Here is a 22277-nt window from a genome sequence, read left to right on the forward strand (position 1 = left end):
TCTTAATCCTGTTTATTAGTTAAATATGAGCTATTGTGCCGTATGAACACTTGCAAAATAAATATTAATTCTTTCATCTTTTGGCCTCAAATGATTTGATAAGACTGGGTCTGCTTACAGCGCAGGGTGATAAATACTAACGAGTTGCTGATGGATCACGTCTGATAAGGCATAAAGCAGGGAGTCATAAAACTCCCTCTTTCCTTGTATAAGAGAGAGGCTGCATATCGGCAGTGTGCTCTGAAGCTGCCTTCATACAGCTTCTCTGTAGGAGAATTATTCATCTCTTGCTCTATTCCTGGGAGGATGCTGTTGACAGCGTCTCATCTCACTGTCTGAGTACCACCAGCTTCCATTAGGGCAGGAATTGCAATGTGATGTCTTTGTGGGATGTTCACCAGTTGCACTAAATTTAAAAGCTCGGAAAGCACACGTAATTCTGAGGCAAAGAAAGAAAACATTTATTGTTTATGAATGTGGTGTCACACAGGTCCTGTCAGAAAAAGAACAGGGAGGTGAGGTCTTGGTTTGAGGTCTCTGAAATAATCCTGCCTCCCCTCTTCTCTTTCAACAGGCAGCTGGACTTTGGAGTTGTTCCCATCGAGAACAATCAGCACATTCGTGTAAAAGCGATACATTGCAATTGCAAAAGACAGTCTAACATTCCACATGACAACTAGGTTTTACATTTGTGATGCCCACTGTAGTTTATATCGTTATAAAAATTTACAGAATAACATTTTTGTGTCTCAGTGCAAAAGATATATTCCAAAAGAATTTCAGAAAAGCCGTGCCCTTGATAAATGTCCTCCCACATCTCCCCCTGATCTGTGCCCGACAGTAAAATAATTGGCCTGTTTACAAGACCACCAATAAATAACCAACAGAAGCAGTTTTACAGTCACCGTCAGATAGCAGCAGTGTTTCAGCTTTGACTTTAAATACATATTCACAAACAACTGTGTGTCACTGTACACCCACAATTCATCAGAACAACTTTAACTATAGATAATAATAATTACAGTTGTATTGATAGTAATTACCATGACAATAACAACCAAAAAAGAAATCCAGTGCGTCACATCTGCATTAAAGTATTTACATTGCTTGTTCAAGTTCTGTGGCTTAATTTCCCGTGTGTGAATTTCCCAAGTAAAAGAAGGCAATGAAGTGTCTCTAAGGTAAAAGGTTGGGGGTGTGGTGGTTTATCAGCTGGTACAGATGCTGTTAATGGAGATGATGGCCGGGTCCACCAGACCCAGCTCCTCGTGCTCGTTAACGCACAGTTGATAGCCGCAGCCCCGCCTACGCTTCAGCGGGGTCACCTTGGAGTCGGGCTTGGCGCGGGGCGGCAGGAGGAAGCCCACGCTCCCTGCGATCAGCATGTGCCAGATGCTGTGGATGTAGAAGTAGTTCTCCTCTGTCTCTACGAAGGCGTAGAGGGCCACGGCAGACGTGGCGATCATGGTGCCCGGGAAGAGGAAGAACACCCAGCGCTTCCAGGTGGGCGGGTAGCAGCGCCGCCGTCGGATGGTGCGCACCGTCTGACAGGTAACAGACACATAAAACAATATTCTCAACTTTACCATTAAGACCTTTTTAAAATGCAAACTGTGAACTGTTGATGAATGGTCCCTGGGTTTTTTTCTCTAAATGGAGTGGATATTCAACTATTGTTTCTTGGAGGTATCTTGCCCAAAAGCCCAATAAGACATTTTCAGACTAGTTCCTGTTGAGCAACAGTTCCTCTGCGCTCATCTACACAAAAGCATAATTCCAGCTTTAAACGCTGTCTTGGCTATGCCAATTGAGAATAAAATGTGCCAATGCATGCTTCTGCAATTAGTCTCAAATTAAACAGTCCTTTGAAAAAAAAAAAAAAAACTAATCAAGAAATAACAGTTAGATATCAATTTTTTTCTAGAAAATTGTTAGTGAACCAAGGGACCCATAAAATACACCATTTCACAGTTTATTTCTTCTGCACTTGATCTGAAAGGCCCCATGTTTAATGTTCTAATTTCCTTAATTTAATGAAGACATGTCATGTAGAAACAGGATATTGAAGAGGGAGATCACACAGGGAGCAGTCATTCAAACACGCAGACCAATTGGATTTCAGAGCGGGAGCAGCAGGCAGTTTACTTTGATTTGGAGGAACAGAGGGATGGGATTCCTCATAAATCTCCATCGGTTTTATTGTCCGAATTTGTATTCACGTCTACTGCTGCAGCATAAAGTCCATCATGACGATCATAATCAGCTGATAAATGTTTCAAATTGGTCATCAGTGATTGGCCAGTCACCGCTTTGGCTATTTTTGTTATTGATGCTAATGTATCTTTTGACAGTAACTGGATATAATGTCTCTATTAGAGAATGTGCTCGTTCTATAAGTGGCCCACAATTTCTGAAAGTGTGGCGCACTGAGACTTGGACATTTCATTTCATTTCCATCTAAACACCATTTAGAGAGTGCTTCATTATTGTATTCAGACTCTGTTTTCATCGCTTCATAAACACTGATTGCTTGCATTATATTTTTCCCCCAAAACATTACCATAAAGAATCTCCGCGTTGTCAGGGGAAATGTAAGCCGTTCATGAATGACAAAAATAATTACATGTATTCTTGCAGGAGAATGGCTGTGATTGAGTTATTACGCTGTATACATTTTAGGTTAAGGGCTAATAATCGATGTGAAACCAAGTGAAGAAAAACATGAATGTGTTTTTACTGTTCCAGTCCCTTTGGACTTGCACATTTTTCTGGTTAAGACAAACAATTTCAGACCAGGGTGGTCTTTCTATGCGTTAGTCAGGGGCCTCATTTAGTGTGGAGACTCTGGGATATTTGGCATTGACAGATTTGAACTTGTCCCCTCCTTCTTACTGCTCATGACACCCCTGCAAAGCAGCAGGCGCTCTGTGCCCTCCGCTTGACTGATCTAATTCGGTAGTGTCTGGGAACATTCAGAATGCCAGGATTTGCAGAAACATGACAAGTTGAAATGAAAGGGCTCTTGTAGAAAATGTGCGGTGCTCAAACTCAGAGGTGCGGCACTGAGGAGAGAATGCTGAAATGTAGACATACGCTATTGAGCAGGTGATAAATTATGGAGTGTCAAGTAATCAAATCAAGTGCCCCAGGTTTATGTTAAAAAACTGCGACATTGACATAAGATCCAAGTGATTTTATGTGGAAAAGTTGCTCTGCTGAGTTTACTGTTGTGTCTGGTTAGCATGTGGATCATCGCCATTGGAAGATCAGAGATTATATCTCTGTGTATCTGTCATTTTGACACTGCACAAAATCTGTGTTTACTTCCCTTCTGAAACCCTGTAAAAATACACGGAGAGTGTACACGCACATCCACACCAAAATATGGCAGCTGCTTAATGAGAAAAACACGTAACAAAAAAACATCTCACACACCATAGGGCTCCAATATCCACCTTTATACCATTTTATGGAATTTATTTTAAGTAGTGACGTTTCAAGCGTCACTTAAATTAAATAAGTGGAAATTGGAGACCTGCAATGTACATGTTTGTGTCATGCTTCCCTTCTGTAGTCACATGATGTTACATATGTTAATGAGCTAACTATAATTGACTGACGGATGTACCAATGTCTAAGAAGAATCACCCAAAGAGTGGAAGCCACTGGCTTAATGTAAATCTCGGATTACACTCACATTTGAATGATACAGCAGTGCTGTGCAAGGATTCTGACAGACTGCTATTAATCTCACCCGTGGTAACATATACTGTCTTTTACCCTTGGTGCTAAAACTTGAGGGTTTACATAGTGGAATTAGATAGAGCTTCATCTTCCACAGTTTTAGCAGGATCCTACAGCTCACAGAAAGATAACTCACAGCTACAACTCCCACACTTTATTCAAAGCAACGCTTTTTTCAAGGAAGCCACAAACCTTGTTTTCAAACTCTCATGTCAGAGGTTTGGTGTTAACGGCTTTTTTTTCCAAGAACCTTGCCTGAAAGACTATTATTTTTTATCTTCTCAGTTCAGGGAGCACATTATGACTCGGAGAAGAGTCAGTGAAAGTACAAGCTGACTTATAATGGAACTACAAGCCATGACTAATACCCACAGGCTGCAAAACTTTTAAAGCTCCTTCCATGTTAATGTAAAATAGCTTCATTGGTCAGAAAACCCTCAGTTTTTAGCCATGCACATGTTCCAGCCCCATGTTCCAGCACTAAGCTTAAATGATGGATTAAGTCCTTTTACACTTAACGTGCATGAGGAACAATAGAGGGGCAGCGCTGACACATTTCATCTGCATGTTTGAACAAGCTTGTCTATGAATGTTTAACACACATTATGTATTCAAATTAATTATGTTGTTTCTTGTGAAAACCTCCTGTGACTAGTTGCTCACATATTGAGAAGTAACATTTCTTGAGTGGAAAAACCTCTGAAATACCAGATTAAGAAACTAAAATTGCTATCATTCATTTCCATAAACTGTGAAACTATGAATAGTAATTTCCGAATTCAGAGGCTACTGTTTTCAAATGTAAGCTCATGCGGAATAAACTGTTTTTCACTGTACTGTAAAGCGCTGGTCTACTGCAATAAATATAACAGTTGCCCTTACCCATGCCACGGCCATGATGCCCAGAGCAAACAGGCTGGGTCCCAGCAGGTTCCACAGACCGTGACGGTCTAGCTGCAGAGCCATGGACAGAGACATTGCCCCCAGCAGATACAGCACCTTTACAAAAAACACATGGATCAATAACAGCCCTCCATAAACAATGCTGACACTGTTACATCCACAGTAAATAAAAGAAGGTTTGTGTGGTCAAAAAACAGCACATTGCTGCTTGTGGAGAGAAAAAAGTACTGTCAGAATTGTAATTTTCTTCCCACAGGTGTTAAAAAACGGTAACAAAAGCTTTGCAGTTGCACTACAAATCATTTAGAGATGATTGACGGTGACTCAAACACCTGGAGACGAGTTTTCGTGACTGTATGTGGAACTGTGTTTTAATTATTTCTGCAGCTGTGTCCTGTTATTGTGGATGTGAGAGTTCTACTTTTCCACACAGCACAGCTTGTGGATTCATGGAGGTCTAGTGGAAAAGCTGTGCTGCTGCTGCAAAAAAGGTTTTTAAGTTACCACAAACAGGCAGGAAAAAGAAAGACAATGAAACTTAGTGTTGTGGGTGCAGGTCAGTTCAGTAAGGTTCAGCAAAATAGTGAGGGAGAATTGATTTTAATGTCATCATATCTGGAGTTACTCGGTGAGTCACTATGGTAATGCACCACTGAAAAAAATGATCTGTTGTTGGCTTCACCATGTCAAAAATCTAGCAAGTTTATTTGGAGAACCATTTATATATTAATGGTTACGACTGGAGCTTCTATATTTTTTGCTTTTGTCAAGCAGTCCAATGAAAGCATGAACACCAACAGTGAATTGATCCTACTAAATTGCGTTGTCTGTGTCGCCAAAGTCTGATTATTCCTTAAAGCTTATTCCTTTGTGTCTCACTCTTAATAAAAACCCAGACTGTGGCACTGGGTGACATTTTCCTTCATTATCATAGTCATACACAGAAGTTCATTTTGACTTAATCCCACATACAGCACCCTGCTTCAGTAAATATGCACTAGAGCACCAAATGTTCTACACCTGTTTCCTTTTATTGTTTTAAAATCTTACTTACTGTTGTCCTTCGCTTTAACTTTATCTGCCATGTCTGGTTTTAATTTCTCTTTGTAAAGCACTTCGTAATGTTGTTCAGAAATAGAAGGAAACATTATTATTATTAATCTGTAGCTAAAAATAGTCCACGACAAATGCACTATTTAGTATTTTAAACTACAGTGCTCAGTTGTTTTAGGAGATTAGCCTTCTTTAAAAATCAAACAATGTATACCTCCGATGCCAAAATATTCTCCCTTGCCTACTGATTCTGCATTCATATGGATATATTTGTTTATAGAGATTAAAAGCGTTATTTTTTGCTCTTTTCAAGGGATTTGTTGACAATAGGAAAAATCTAAAACAATGTCAGACTTATCCTGTAACTGACAATTACTGAGTTCTGCTGAGGTCAAAATTAGTATTTCAAAGTGCTCACAGAATAAAACACCAACTGAACGTCCTGTCTATGAGCAAAAGCCACAATATATCAATGAATACAAAACACTAACAATAGAGGCCCATGCTATAAATAATACCAGTTTAACTTTTTTTTCTGTCAAGCTCACAATTTGACATAAAGCCACAGGATATAAAAGAGATAAAGTGAGAGGGGAAAAAATCAATACGCTGTGCTGCACATGCCTCGGGAGAACTTAAGCCTGTGCAGGATGCCTGAGGTCTGCACTCTACTGACTGGCAGGGAACGTGAGGAGAAATTGGGGATTTTGGAGCAGGGAAGGAATGACCCGTCTGCAGGAGAACAGGACTAATTGGCACAGAGAAAGGAGGAGAGGAGCAGCGTGGTGCAGCCCGAGGACTCTGTGCAGCAACAGTCATCAGTCATACCGCACCGCTGGATCATCCAGTAGCACCCAAACATACATGTATACATGTATTATATGCAGGCGTGAAAGAATTGATGCATGCATGGAGCCAGGGGTTTCTCTGTAATGAATCTTTATCTGTCACTGTGACGAACGAGCTTGTAGGAATCCTGGTAGGAAGTCTATTTTTATCTCCGTGCTAATCAATGTACAGTAATATGGATTTACACTGTATTTTTGCATGTGTAGATTATAACATGCCCAATGTCAGTGCCACAATAGGCTGTCTTACAGGAACATGTTTACAGACACAAAATACATTTCAAATCATTTGACCATGAACATTCTTTCGTGCCCCTTTGTGAACAGTAAGTGGTGGAGAGCAACTAAGCACACAAGTGCTTTTAACAAATCTCACGGTCGCTCACTAAATGTAAGACCTTGGCGCTTCACCATACTGAAATTAATAATTTATTAATGTTGAAACATCGTGTTTCTGTGTTATTACATGTGCTTTCACAACTCCCTGCTCTGGTTTTAAAGGTTTTACCAGTCTGCTGATCTACATCTATCATTCGTGTCCCTTATGGTTGCTCCACATAACATAAATGATGTTTCATGCAACATCAAGTTAGCTGAGTTTCTACCTGCACTGTTGATTCTTTGTGCACCTGCTGATTTGTTGAACCCCTTGTCTAACTATTAGAACTAATTGCATGCATCTAATTTGCATGAACATTAAGTATAATTTGAATAACAATGCTCGAGGAGTCGAGCTCTCAGAATGATTGAATGACTGAATTTTGAAAATGTTCATTAACGCTATAGCATAAAGAAAGATTCTGGCTTTTTCTTGCAACTTGCTGTGGCAGTCATTCCCATCAGTAACTGTAATACTTTATACTCGCCAAGCTAATTGGTAAAATCTGGGAAAGAGGTCTAATGGGCCAAGAAACACAATCAGTCAGACAGTGTAGGTTTCAAATACCTATTTGAAAGAGAAAACTCAATTTTAAAATTAAACAAGATGTCTGTTTATGCATTCCTCACAGGATTACAGACCGACTTCCTGGTTCAACCAAACGTGCCCCTGTTTGGTTTTAGTAGTTAAGATCATCTGACTAAAATGTTCTGATCACTTGAACACTCCTGTTTCATGTCGTGTGCACCCGGATCTCAGTGGTTACTTTGGTAAGAATAAGGTTACCATAACTGGTCAGTAAATGAGGGCCAAAACTTCAAACATGAGATCCAAGATGTAATTAAACGTAATTATCCTTTAGAATGATTTATGTGATTCTGATGCAATAACCTTCTGCGAGTAGAGATTCAAGGAGACCTGCTGTTTCTAGTGCACGTGCATGTATAAGCTCCTGAAAGTTAAAAAAGCCCAAAGTCTGTGCCAACATGAGCTCCGATCTCCCACAGAAAATACTCCTGCTCCTGAAATGCTTCAAACGTCACACTTTGCATAATGTATGTCTATGTTCACGGAAGAAGTGAAGCTAAATGGAAGCTGAAAAACAGTACAGAGCCAACCGGAGACGTGGTGAGCGAAGTGGCTCAGGCCTGTGTGAGCTAACCAATCAGAGCAGACAGGAGCTAAAACAGAACATTTCCAGTAGTGACCCGAAAAAAAATTATGATCCTGAAAATGAGCATATTGTGTCTCCTTTAACAAATCTCGTGAAGCTCTTTCTTTAATGTGAACCTTTAAAAACGCGCTTGCATGTCACTCTGTCGACATATTAGTGAGGACTTTTTGACCTCTGAAGGTCCAAAAGTCATACACACACTATCAGGTGCTCCCGAGTCCTTCACCCTCTGCTGCTGCTGCTGCGGCCATGGACATAAACAAACAAACAAACACACACAAACAAACAAGCAAACACACACACACACACGTACACTGTCTCACTCTTGTACACATACACACACAGCTCCACTTGCCAGTCCTGACATGTGCGATTTGATTAGTGACTGCGTACTGCAGCGCTCAGCAAAAATGAAAACTCTAGAGGACAGCAGATGTTCGTATACTCTCCCTCCCTCCCACTACTCCGCCCCCTCTCCCCCTCCCCCGTCTCATTTATCGACACGGACACACATACACACACGCACACTTTCCTGGAGACTGCTCCATCTTGGTATGCAGCCAGGGAGTGACCCAGGGAGAAGGTGCACCTGTTAGTGTTTACTGTGATCCGCCGCAATATGTCAACAACCAGAGGATTTAGCGCCGCGCGTCAACGATTCTCACACATTGATCTTTTCATTTAGAAGTAAAAATTGAGGCATATGCGGCACTCATTTATGGCTCTCCTTCACAGCTCTGCGGCTCTGCTCCTCAGTCCTCGAAACCCTCAGTGCTTCAGGGCTTATCACAAGTTGCCCACCACTAACACGTGGCACTCAGCTTAGGTGCTTCCAGACTGCAACACATGGCAGCAGACATGCGTTATGGTCTGAGGATGTCTGGTTCCAGACGTCTGAATCGCTGCCCACGTCTAAGAGTTCGTCAAGCAAATCAAAGAGGTCTGGAGTTGCTCTTGCGAATGGCTGCTTCATCGTTTAGAGACACAAACGAGCCAATCGGCAGGTGACATATTACAACACTGAATTCCTATCAGCTTATACTAAAACACTTTACCTTTTCCATGTAAAATATGTGTTTCTCAGTCTGTGCTGTTAATGTTTAACGTGTGTCCATATTTTCTTTATGTGTTGCAGATGCATTGATTCATGTCGGCACGACTGGCATGTGCTGTTCCCTATAGAGAATTAATAGAGAGGAACAACCAGCATTGTCAGATTTTGAGTGCACTCATTATTAAGCTGTTTCAGATGGTGCATTTAAGTGGGGTCATGTATGGCAACCTACCAAAAAAAGCAGATTTTAACAACCTACTGACATGTTAACAACTTTTGCAAGTGGCTCACGGCTCCTACACTTTATCGTGACTTAATCCACCTGAATGCAGAGCGTATAATGTAGTGTCCTCGACTTCCCACATGGAAAACACAAGCTCACAGTTTTATTGAAGTGGAAACAAGATAGCAGTTTGAATATCAGGACAAACGGTGCCTACACTCTCTGCTCTCTGACAGTCCTTGACTCTCCTTTAAGGATAAATATAGGTAGAATTACAGGAGGCGCCTACCTGTTTGATGATAGACTTTAGTCGGGCCATAGCGATGACAGTGACCCACACTGACATGAGCGAACCGAGGAAGTCGCAGAACTGCAGGACGTCATACTCCATGATGCAAAAGACCACGATACCCGGCTGGTCACATGCATGGTAGAACTGTCAGAAGAGAGGGGAAAGGTAGTGGTTAGACCAACAGGCAGAAGAACATCCTGCAAAGCCGGCATTAAAGAAAAACAAAAGTCTTTTTCACAAAATGTACTCTGATAAGAGATGGGTGCATGGGTGCATCATTGTTTGATTGTCTGTCTGTATTTTCAGTGACTAGTCTTTCTGGTTTGGTGTGAATTTAGCCCAAAATTGGTTTTATATTTTAGCCACCATTATTAAAGCCGATTACTTTCTGTACATCTGTTTTGTGCTTGTACATGGTCCAACGTAAAGGTGCAGTATGTAAGAAATGGCCACCTGTCGAATTCATACTCCAAACATACAGGAAGCACCTCTTTGACATTACGTGAACACTGTTTCTTCACATTCTGTTGATAATTTGGTTAATTTTTGGAATGTTGTAAATTAAAATTCTTACATATTGCACCTTTAATGTGTTTAAAGGCAGGATTTTAAAACTCAAAAAGGTTATCATGTCAGCAACTATTTTATCATTAGAAGGCTATGAAAGAGTAGAATATTCTGTTCCCTGTTCAAAGCAACCCACCAGGAATGTGTGCTTGCATGTGTTTGATTGGCCAACACAGCGCCTTGCTGGTTGATGTTGTGTGGCCCCATGCCTGCATTGGCACCCCCGCTGTGCTGATGGACTGCCCACATTCAAATGAACGAGGAGGCTGCATTTTATCATGCAGGGCTCCAGTCAGTTTGAACGCAGCCTTACAAACACTTTGAGTTCATATCCTTTCACATCAAACATTTGCAGAGACAATATTTTAAACATTTTAAATGTACAATGTTTCCCATAAGTATTATGATATATATATAATAGATGATATACAGTATATGCCCCTATATCATATATATATATATCTATGCCATATATGTTACCTATATGAAAACATGATATTATTGCATACATACATAAATGGGATATATGGAGATATAGGTTTAGACCATAGGTGAACAATATATATGTAATTTATATGTGTAAAGATAGAATTAGAGATAGAAGTAACATATATGAAATAACCATATTCAAATTTGTATACACATAAATCAAAAGAATATGATTTTTTTTAGATATATTTACATAATATTCTACCATGTATATAGACTGCATTACACATTTCTACAAATATGTTATATGCAAAAATAATTATATGTGTGACATTTATGCCATAATACGGAAGCCCTAAAGGGCCATGCATTCATATATTTTATTAATGCGAGTTAATTTCATGTTTTCTCGAGATCTCGAGTCATTATCTCGAAATAACAACTGCCGTTTTCCCGAGATAATGGGATAATTTTCTCAAGATCTCGAGATAACGAAACTTTGTTTTCCCGAGATAACGATATAATTCATTCAAGATCTTGAGAAAACAAAACAATAGTGTAGTTTATTAAATCATTGCAGGAAACATCATTCAGTGTAGCAATGTCAGAGGAGCAGGAGCATATCGATCACCGCGTCACATATCTTTTTAATCAAGGCCTGACAAAGGCTGAAATAGCATTATGCCCTGCTATTACAGATAATATACACATTAGTGTATGTAATCTGAAAAGACGGTTAGCAAGGCTTCAGCTATATCGGCGGCGCAATCAAAGTTAGCCTGATGTCGTCATTAACTACGTAGTTGACCAGCTACAAGGTCCCGGGCATCTCCATAATCTCAGGCCTATCATATCACAGTCATTATCTCGAGATCTTGAATTAATTAAATCGTTATCTCGGGAAAACAAAGTTTCGTTATCTCGAGATCTCGAGATAACGAAACTTTTCTATCTCGTTGTTATTTCGAGATAATAACTTGAGATCTCGAGAAAACAAATGAAATTAACTCGTTATCATGGGAAAACGGAGGAAATAAAATGTATGAATGCATGGCCCTTTAGGGCTTCCATACCATAATGTAAATTACATATATAAAAGTGCATATTTGTATGGGTGTGGCATACATGTCAGTATATGAAATTGTAAATTGAAACAGGTTTCATATATGGTTTGTACATATATGTACATATGGGAATTCCTTATATGTACATATACTACCTTTACATATGGGTTGCTAGCTTACAGTCTTCTCATCACCTTTGCTACACTTCATTCCATGTTACCCGACTGCTCTCTCACACTGATGTGCGTCGACAATAAAAAAGAAAAAAAATCATGCATTTGTATGCGTGATCAATAACACAACGATTGGTGAAAAATTCCATTCTCAACCTTCAAAGTTCAACCTGTGCTTATAATAATCTGTATATTTCTTTCTATCACAGTAAGTAATGCAGCTGTACAGTTATTTGTGCTGGCACCAGACCCAAAAATACTTTTTAGGTCAACTCTTGTTCCAGAGGATAGAACATGCGCTGCTTTGTTTGTGTGGCAGTCACTCACAGTGGAAAAGAACATGGTGAAGATGTAGACCGAAGCCTCCAGCAGGTAGTGGCTTCGGATGGCGATGGCCACCGGAGGGACGAACATCAGGTTACTGAGACAGAGCAGCAGGGTGGAGAGCAGCTGGAAACTGTAGGAGTAGGCCTCCGAGTTGTCTGTGCATCCCCAGCCCTCCCAGCCTAACACATACAAACACACAGAGTCAGTATTACTGTATGTTGATCTAACAAAGAAGAGATCTGAGAGATAAGAGAGCTTCTGTGCCTGGAGGCTTTACAGGTGAGAATAAACTGAAGTTAAAATGGTTTCCATCTTCCTTAAACTTTAAACAACCTTTTGGAAAGTCTTCTTACACTTTGTGTCTGAATGGGTGAGAAGAAACTGCGGATGAATCAGTTTGTTTCAGAGGCACATCCCTTTAGAATTTACAGTATCTCTTAAAATGGATAAAATATTTATCTCTTGAAAAGATGAAAGCTACATCATCCGTATCTTATAAACACATTTCTCTGTGAAAAATAATCCAAAAGAGACACATGTGAAGTTGTTTATCCTGCACAATAGAGCATCTTGGTGTGAACTCCGTCCTATGTTAAAAACAGCCCTGCTCTGCCACTTAAATTGGATCCTTATCTAGTGCTGGATTGGATAAGACAGTGTGAATTAAATATTCGCGAGCACTGTTGAACAGAGGGTTTGCAGCGTGAGACGGGCCAAGGGCAAGTGCTGAATGCAGAGCGCCTGCCAGGAAGCAGTCACACATATGAAGTATGACAATGAATTTAACTGAAGAGAAACCAGCTCTGATAAAAGAAGATCAAAGGCAGGATTTAAAAAAAGCCTCAGAGGACATGCTTTGTTTAGTTTCATAAGCTCATCTTTTATTGAAAAGCTGTTCGTAATTAGGAGCCTGTTTTATTGTCTTATCAACACGGCTTATATTAGAAGATTAATACCGGGCCGCTGTATGACTCATTGGACAGCGGCGCATACAATTTAATCGCTGTATTGCCAGTTCAATTCTTGAGGACGACCTGTGCCATCCGACCTTGCTCTCTCTCATTTTCTTGTCACTCTGCATGATGTATTTTCAACAAATTAGAAATTCCTTGCAGCAGCGATGACCCAATTTCCTCTCAGAAACTTTTATCTTATCTTGTAGGGATAAAAAAAAAAAAAGCTTTTGACTGCTGAAAATCACTTCCAATTATTAATTCATGGCCATGCTTTTTTTCTAATTAATAATAACTGATTAATAATTAAAGGCATTGTTGAGCGTAAAGCATATTTACACAATTATTTCTCCACTTCTGTCTGAGAAACAACTTTGTTTTTTCAGTAAATGCCTGGCTACTGTAAATTGATTTAGTGAAGGTAAATGCAATTTGAAAATAAAGTGGAAATATAAATGGACAACCTAGCGTAAATTTTTGCTCAAATCAACAAACAAAGAGGACGAAAAGCTCACGTTACCTGCTTTGCATTCACATGCAGCATAAAGGTAGTTGTTGGTGCGGAGAAGCTTGCACTGTCCATACGTCCCACAGTCATTGATGCATGGAGTCAGATATGAGCGCATGTACACCTCAGCCGTGATGTTGGTGCACGGCTCAAATCTGGAAAAGTCACAGAAGATTACATGGAGGTGAACATGAGGGACATCACTGCAGCACTACTGGTAGTGTGGAGGAAGAAAGATTGGATTTTAAATGTATTTTCAACTGACATTCTGCACTTAAAGGGTAACCCCACCTATTTTACATATTAAAGTGTGTTTACAGGTCTTGAGGAGTGCTACTGCATATGTGAAAAAGTAGTATAAAGACTTTTGTGGCTCCAGAGGAAGCTGCATGTAATCTGATAAATTGCCTCCAGTGATGTCACTCAGTGACTTAGTCACATTGTGGGCACCAGGTTTTGAAAAGCAATCCACTGGTTTATCATTTCATCTAAACAACTGTAAAAATAATGCAAATGTAAAAATAAATGATCAAAATCGATAGAGCAGAACCAGAGATATCGCCTTGATAGATATAACGTTATTCTTGCTTTTCAAAAACCTGCCGCCTACATAACCCACAATGCAACTTGCCACCGAGTGATATCACTAGGGGTAATTTATCAGATTACCGGCAGCTTCCTCTGGAGCCACAAAAGGCTTCATACTACTTTTTTCACATATGCTGTAGTACTCCCTAAGACCTGTAAACACACTTTAATTTGGTGGAGTTACCCTTTAAGGTATCTGTGTGTAGAGGCATGGATCTACAGATGGCAATGATGGTCAGTCGATCCACCACTTTGGTCCAGACTGAAAAGTCTTAACACCTTTGTGCAGACATTCATGTTCCCCAGATGATTGATCTTAATGCCCTTTCCTGACATTTCCTCTAGTGTCACAACACATGGTACATTTCTGGTCTTGTTTGAGATGTCTCTGCACCTATCGATATACTTAGGGGTGAATGATGTGCAAGAAAAAAATCAGATTGGGTCTTATATTGTGATTGCAATGAGTCACAGTTGAAGTGGAAATGGTAATGTTTGCATTTCATTTTCACTGAAATAACTATAAAAATAATGATGACCAGACAAGCGTGTTGCCTTACATCTGGAGAATATGATTTGTAGGCTGGGGCATCTCTGTAGCACCACAGTGCTTCATTTATGATAGTTTGTTGTCATGGCATATTGGACCCTTATCAAAAAATTGCAGCTCCTGTGACGTTGATATCGCCCTATATTTGCTTCCTACATTCATCCCCCCCTCAGGAGGAACTGTAACAGCTCTCTGAACTGTGCACGCATTCGCTGTCTATCTACCAACATCATCACCAGCAGGTCAAATCTACAATTTCTCCAATATGGTTTTCGGCCAGGTGGGGAAAAACTAATGACATGAACACCAGCATCAGCTGTACTGTAACATTAATAAGCAAATGAATAATGAGTGAATAAACATTATAATCAAATCTTAATTATAGAGACGCTAGTGTGACTGAAGACTGCCTATCATCAACACAGCACTCAAGATCAAAAGGTCACTTAGGGTTGAGGGTTGTCAGACTGCTTTACTCTGTTGGACTTCTGCAATCTTAAAAAGCAATTACAAAAGTAATTTTCCACAAATTATACAAGATTATACTTCTACAGAGATAGTTTAACCGTTATTAGGTATCTCACTTAGGTTCCCCACCTGGAATTCTTCACAACACAATTCCTCTCGACAGACACTACAGTATGTTTATATAAGAACTCAATTTCTCACTTCTCATCCCTCAGCGTCTCCTTTTGTTCTGTATTTCTAGAGAACCATTTCAACTAAAAGGTATTTTATTGTGTGGATTCCCTCTGTGAAAAAGGTTTTTGTTATGCCTGATAACTGCACATGAACATATGTATGCATAACTTATCTCTTACACTACATGAGATAAGAAGCAAAAAAAGGCCTTGTTTAATTGTGCTTGCGGTATATCTTTTCTAATTGCTAGTTTATACATCCAGTCACAAAGAATGAATCTCCAGGAGGTAACAAATCTGTTTCTTTTGTCTTCTCCCAGAACTCACTTTTTAATTGACACAGCTGCTCACTTCTTTATTTCGAAATTATATCAATCAACTTAACTGTAGCCTTAAAGCGCACCTATCCCTCACGTCACGTCTTTTCTTCTCCAACAAGACCTGATTGATTCGGCGAGTGTACATGTTTGGAAATCTAAGACGCAGCTACTGTATGTGACTGTTTTCCACATTTTCATACCTCAGCAGTGCTCTCATGTGAGGATGAGACCATGTCCCACACCATCTGTTATTATTTGTTATTCAAATTCAATTTGAACTCCCAAGTGGCCTGCAAAAAAATCTGCTTAATTTCATTCTGTTCACATTTTCGTGCCATTAAGGTTTCGGCAAAACAGCTCAATCTGCTGAATAGCTAATACTTAAGAACTCGGGAGAAACATTGTGTTTGACAACTTAATGGAGACATTTCCTCACTTTCTCTTTCAGATATTTCTCACAAAGACTTAAAAGAACAAACAAACAAAAGTATAACAACTCTGTATGTCTTGTAGGTGTGATGCATTATGTAGAAAAACTAGTCTCTGCCTCTTTTACAATACATTTCGACATGCATGAATAGCAAATGCCGATGAAAGACGAAAGAACACTAAAATCCATCTTTCACCTTTTAGAAAGATTCAAAAATGTTCTGCAGCCTGATTCATTGTAGCAAGTAATACAAAGTTGTTAAATCATGTTGAACCAGAAAAATAGCACCGAAAATAAAGAAAGAAAACACATGCAGTATTCAAGGGTACTCTGGCAAAAGAAAGGTGGATTTTCAATTCGCAGGCCTGTTTGAACAATCTTGTTCACATTTACTCATATGCCAATGTTTAAATATGAAGAATCTGCTTTCTAAACCTCAAAATCTAACCCTCTTCCATGTCATATGGTAGGTAAGCAGCAGAAGCACATTCATGAAGCCAGTCCCAAATTAATCTGCTGTGTGACAGATGGGAGAGGACGTAGCTGAATGAGAAAGGCTGCAACAGTGAGCACGGTGTGTTCATTACGGCAATGAATTATTAATTTAGGTAAATAAACTGGTGATTGTTATACAAAGATGAGTTTTTAAGAAATACTGAATGTCCTATTTTGCAATTGTCTTCCTCTAATTGACAGCAAATATTGTATCACAGAGTTTGCTTTGGGGCAGTGGGCCAAGAATTGATTACGAGACTGTAAAGCATTTATGAGCAACAATCATTCCACTGGTGTCAGTAATTTTATGCTTGTAAATAATGTTTTGGAGACTTCCTGAGTTGACTCCTCAGGAGCGCAAATTTTACTGTTGTTGCCATTTCGACTGATTACTTTGACATTTTGGGAAATACGCTGACAACTCTCTTGTTTGTATGCTGAATATGAATGTACAGCGAGCAGCTGGCTAACCTAGCTTAGCATAAAGACTGGAACAGAGCTACTCTAGCTGTCTCCAAAGGTAACACAATCCAACAAACTGTCATGGTTTGTTGTTTTCCCATTTTATTTGTTTTGTCACTTTCTACATCCTGCTCACCTGTGTTCCCAGTGTTCTGTTTCCCTCCTGTGTTCCTGTGCTCCCCCCCTGTCTCACATCAGCCTCTTTAGCACTGCCCTGTTCCTGGTTAGTTTCCTTGGTTCAGTTTGTATTGAAGGCTGTGCATGTCCCTCACATTGTTGGTTCGTCTGTTGACATCCTGTCTTTGCGTCAGTCCTGTGTCTCCTGTGCTCCTGTGCCTGTTCCCCAGTCCTCGTGTTTTCCCTGTGTTCCTGATTTATTCCCCATTGTTCTCTGGTTTGTCCTCAGTTTTTGTGTTACTTTTGTATTTTCCTTTGCTTGCCTTTTGTTGCCAGTTTTTGTCGCCTGCCTTTTTTGTTGTTTGGACTGTGGATTTTGGGATATTTTAGAAAACCAGCTCATTAAGGCTAGCTTTTTGTTATGCTACCTGCCTGCCTGTGTGTCTTGTGTTTGGGCCATTTCTGTGATACAAACAGGGTGTAACATGTTAATCAGGTGCTCATAACTGAATTCTTACCTTTCGACAGGGCCAGGCTTGCTGTTTCTCCCTATTTCAAGCCTTTATGCTAAGCTAATTTAGCCAGCTGCTGGCAATTACTTTGTATCTCAGCACCTGCATTAAGCTGTTAGTATAGAGCCATAGCAGCGTTTTCGATCTTCTAAAGCAGGTCAAGAGAGCGAACAAGCACATTTCCCAAAGTGTCAATATATTTACTGTCTTCTTTTAAGTTTGCCAACAGTTTCGTATGGTGAATAATAAATGTAGTTCAGTGAAGCAGAGTGTAAGCATGGGATAAAAGAAATACAGAAGCAGAACTGCCTGTCTTACCCGTGTTCGGTAGCACATAGAGAGCGCAGACTGAGATACCAGGTGCCTGTTTGTGGGTAGGGAATCCGTAGTTTGGTGATATTTGCCGAGGTATTCACGGAAAGGAAAAACCCGGCCACCGATTCTGCAACAGAAGAAAACCATGACAGAAGACTGAAATGGAGCGTTTAAAAGAGAAAGAGCCTCACTCTTAATGAGAAAATTCGACATTTTCTGAATAATAAGTTTATTTACTTAAACAGCTGAGGTCGTAGCCGTGAAACAAATACTGAAAGATGCTGACGTCAGTTGAAACAAAAGAACAGAAAAGAGTTGAAAATTCAGTTGAATTCAAATGTTGAAATGTCAGCTGTGTGTAGGAGATAAAAGGAGCTGCAACTGTCAATGAAGTGGAATTTCTCAAAGAAATTGGCTCCAATTCAAGTAATTAAAGAGAAGGATGCTGTCAGTCGAAGTGTTTAAGCAAAACAGATGCAGTAAACTGTGTATGAACAGTCAAGGTTTTGGGAATATGAAGAGCTGTATGAGTGTTATTGTTGTTTCTAATTCTAATATTCTGAAGGAACAAGCAGCCATTTTATTAAATGTGAATACATGTTTGGTGATTTCGTCAAAGTTAAATTTGACTTACCTGATTCACATTTCAGTGAGGAGTTTTCTCGTAAGAAAAGAGGCATCCCGTGGTTCAGGCAGCCAAACACTGTCACATTGGCTCCTTTCAGGGTAGACTGCAGGAGGAAACACAAGCACATGTCTTCATCCTTCTATCCAACCATCAACCATCTGCTGCCATCACGCTGGTGAGCTAACACTGTTCATGATTACCTCTGGTCTCATTTCCCCTCAGTTGTGAGATAGTAAACTTTAAAACTAACAAATCAAGTGAAACTGCTCTTGTGCCCGAGGCACCTAAATGAAGATGTTGGCAGTTTATCTCCTTAAAGCATCAATTATACATTAATGCACTCGTGCATTAAAAAAAAAAATCCCGGGGAAATTACTCAAGCATCGGGAACTGCATATGCTTAAATAAATTGGCTCATTCTGCAGGGAGGTGAAAGAGACCACTACAGCCCAATTTGGTGTATCAGTGAAAGAACAACAGGGGAACAAACAGAAAGAAAATGACTGCATGTAGCATCAGTGTGCAGTCAGGCATCAAATATGACAAAACGTCTTCTAATTTATTCGCAGTGTCTCTGTGTTTGGGAATGAAGAGGAGCGTTGAAATGTTTTTACGATTATTGTGGAAAGTGTCCGACTAACTTACTAAACCTGCCAGTCAGAAACAGCAGGAGTCATTCTTTGCCAAACAAAAACTTTACACCACAAAGCAAAAGCACATTTCATGCTTTTGCTTTGTGTCCAGAGAGAACTGCGCTTGGTGGTAGGGATAATTTCGGGCAATTATTTCTTGAATAAATCAGATTCCTATCGCCCCCCGAGCGTTAAATGAGCATAATGTATATGCAGGGAGTTGGCAAAGTTGTTGATTAATGCAATGACTCAACAAACACCCTGCCAGGTGCTGAGATTTCAGGCTTCCTAAACTCACCATCTGGCCTGTACTCTCTTGGTACTAAGACTCAATCACACCTACTGGCACTTAAAGATAGTCTCCTTCCTCCTGCTCCCATCTTTCAGCCTTGCAGACCTGCAGTGTACGGTGTCTGGCCTGTTTGTGAGTTCTGCCCCGCAGTTTGAAGATGAAGGATTGAGCGCCGAATGCTCCTGGATGGATTACCAGACAGGCTCATCCAGAAACAGACCCAGGGGCCTTAAAGGGGTAAGGAGGCCCCCGAAGCTAGACAGACTGATATGAACATTTATAGGTAAGTAAAAGTAGATATGCTTTAAGACAGGCTAGCCACATGGCGATATCTGTCTGTCGGTCCATTACTTTGGCCCAGACTGAAATATCTCGACAAGTACGACTGATATTTACAACAGATATTCAAGGCCGACAGTTCATTCTCCAGCTACAAAGCGCATACATCGCACAGTAAGCTGTATTTCAGGTGCAATTTTCAACCGATACAGTTTGTCACTCAAGAGAAACAAACAGTGCTGTTATGGACGAGGAGACACCTCGTACACATCTGTGCCCAGGGGCCCACTGTCCCATCATCTGCCCATGTAAAGAATCAAGGCCAGAAAGTCACAGCAACGGTTAAGATTGCCTTATTAAGCCTGTGTGACTGCGAGACACAGCATGTGATGAGACAGGAGAAAACAAGTTCCCTCAAAGTTGCTGCCCCTCCTCCTGGCCCAGATAAAGCTCCACAGAGGTCTTGTATGACTCAACTCCCCTTTAAGGACTTGAGTGTGTTTTTTGCGAGTGTTTGAGTGTGGTTGGCCTACCCGACAAATATTTGAAAGCTGAGCCATAAAAGGAAAAGTATATTCTTGTGTTGTGGTTGAAATTCTTATTACTTGTTATTCCTGGCAAACAGAAAATCTTATAACATGTCATCTCTGTCGTCACTGAGGCGAACAGCCAAAAATACCATCACAGATTTCCACAGCTTCAATGAACAATGAAACTAAATAAAAAACAACAACATAGAAGAGTGACAACACCCTGCATATTCTCACTTTAACTGGTATTTTCTTTAACTTTCAAAATCATAATGTCACATCACTCCTCTCATAGAATCAACACGATCAGTATACCCCGGAAATATATTTATATCCACAATGAAATGCCCCAAAATGAGACGAAGAAGCACCCATACTTTGTGCACAAGCCGTGAAATGACAAAGTATCTAAAACAAAATTCTCTTAAACCCTTTTGATTACAGTCATAATCCCAGTCTCCCCTAGAGGCAACTCTTTGTAGTTTATTCTCAAAAGTGATTCTGACCCAAATTCATGGGCACACATTAAAGGTGCAAAACAAATGTTTTTCTCCCCCTATTTTAAACTCACTTCATTTTATTGCTGGGTATAGAAGGTACTGCTGTTTGGGATGCATGTGTCCAAGCTTGTGGTGAACAAACACTCCCCAGCTGTGTGTTTAAGTTTGTTTTCAAGCCACTATTTAGTCCACAGAATTAAACATGTCTCCTGGCTTCAATCTCCTCCGCCATTGCCGCGATCACGTCTTCCAAAAAGTTAGATTTTATACCAAACCCTCGTTGTGCTGGCATTATATGAGGGGAAATTGCAAGGCAGGTGTTGTCAATTTAAGTTGATTTGAGATTTAGAGATCACAGGTGTGTAGGTTACAAGTGGGATTTAAGAACCTGCTTGAGCAAGTTTCTTATGCTCTGCATCTTTTATCAGTCGAAAGTAAGCACACCATCTCAAAATATCTTAAGGCAAATTTCAAGTATAAATCTAAGACGATTTTTATAAAAGAGGCCCCAGTTTATTTACATCGTATTGACACCGAGCCTTTAAAATCAGCCTCCAGCATTAGAATCCCTCGTATCATATCGGTTAACGACTGCCAACAGCATGTTTCAACAGGAAACATCTCAAATTGAGGAGGATAGATGCTCTCGAGATTATTTTGCGATATGTTTGATCCTTCTCAAATCTTTCATCCGAACCATTCATTTGCTGTAAAAACCAGGAAATGTCTTTGTCCTCTGTGTGTGTGGAGCTGATATCAAGATTTTACTGATAAAATTGTAGACTCAATCTATCTTCTAGCTCCATCTCATATAATTTCACCGGAAGATGGATGCTGGCAGGTTTCGCAGCACTCTTCATCTTTGCTGTCCAGTTACCAATTAGAAAAGGATTTCAATCACTTCTTAAAATACCTTTCTGTTGTCAGGGCATCTTTGTTAATTCATACTAAGTTATTCTAGTTCTATTTCTTATACCACATTTAAATTAATGCCTGGAATTTTAACATTAATTTTGTTTGGGGATTTATTTATTGCTGTTACTTGTAAAGCACTTTGTAACACCGCTGTGAACATTGCTACATTAATCATGTTTAATGTTGTGATTTATAGGCCTGATCCATTATGCAGCTGTTAGTTATGATTGTGGAACGTGAGTGGCAGGAGCATAATTCAGTCACAGTGCAGTGCTCAAGGTTACTGACTGAGCGAACTACTGTAGAGATTCTTTTGAATAAACATGTCTTCAAAAAAATCCCTACAACGGGACAAATACTTCTACTTTAATTATGAAAAT

The 22277-nt window shown here is 39.9% G+C and overlaps 1 protein-coding gene across 1 annotated transcript in view; it reads right to left on the reverse strand.

The window, feature by feature from the left end:
* Positions 1-1136: 1136 nt before the first annotated feature.
* tmem8b (transmembrane protein 8B) overlaps positions 1137-22277 on the reverse strand; it is a 39013-nt gene continuing 17872 nt past the window's right edge. The window contains exons 7-13 of the mRNA XM_073465726.1: positions 18756-18852; positions 18125-18248; positions 13704-13846; positions 12231-12409; positions 9668-9814; positions 4627-4743; positions 1137-1544 (exon numbers count right to left, since the gene is read on the reverse strand). Of these exons, the coding sequence (XP_073321827.1) occupies positions 1209-1544; positions 4627-4743; positions 9668-9814; positions 12231-12409; positions 13704-13846; positions 18125-18248; positions 18756-18852 (1143 nt within the window). The 3' untranslated portion in view covers positions 1137-1208. The remainder of the gene's footprint in view (positions 1545-4626; positions 4744-9667; positions 9815-12230; positions 12410-13703; positions 13847-18124; positions 18249-18755; positions 18853-22277) is intronic.

This window comes from Pagrus major, chromosome 5 (assembly GCF_040436345.1).
Source record: "Pagrus major chromosome 5, Pma_NU_1.0".
Taxonomy (NCBI): Eukaryota; Metazoa; Chordata; class Actinopteri; order Spariformes; family Sparidae; genus Pagrus; species Pagrus major.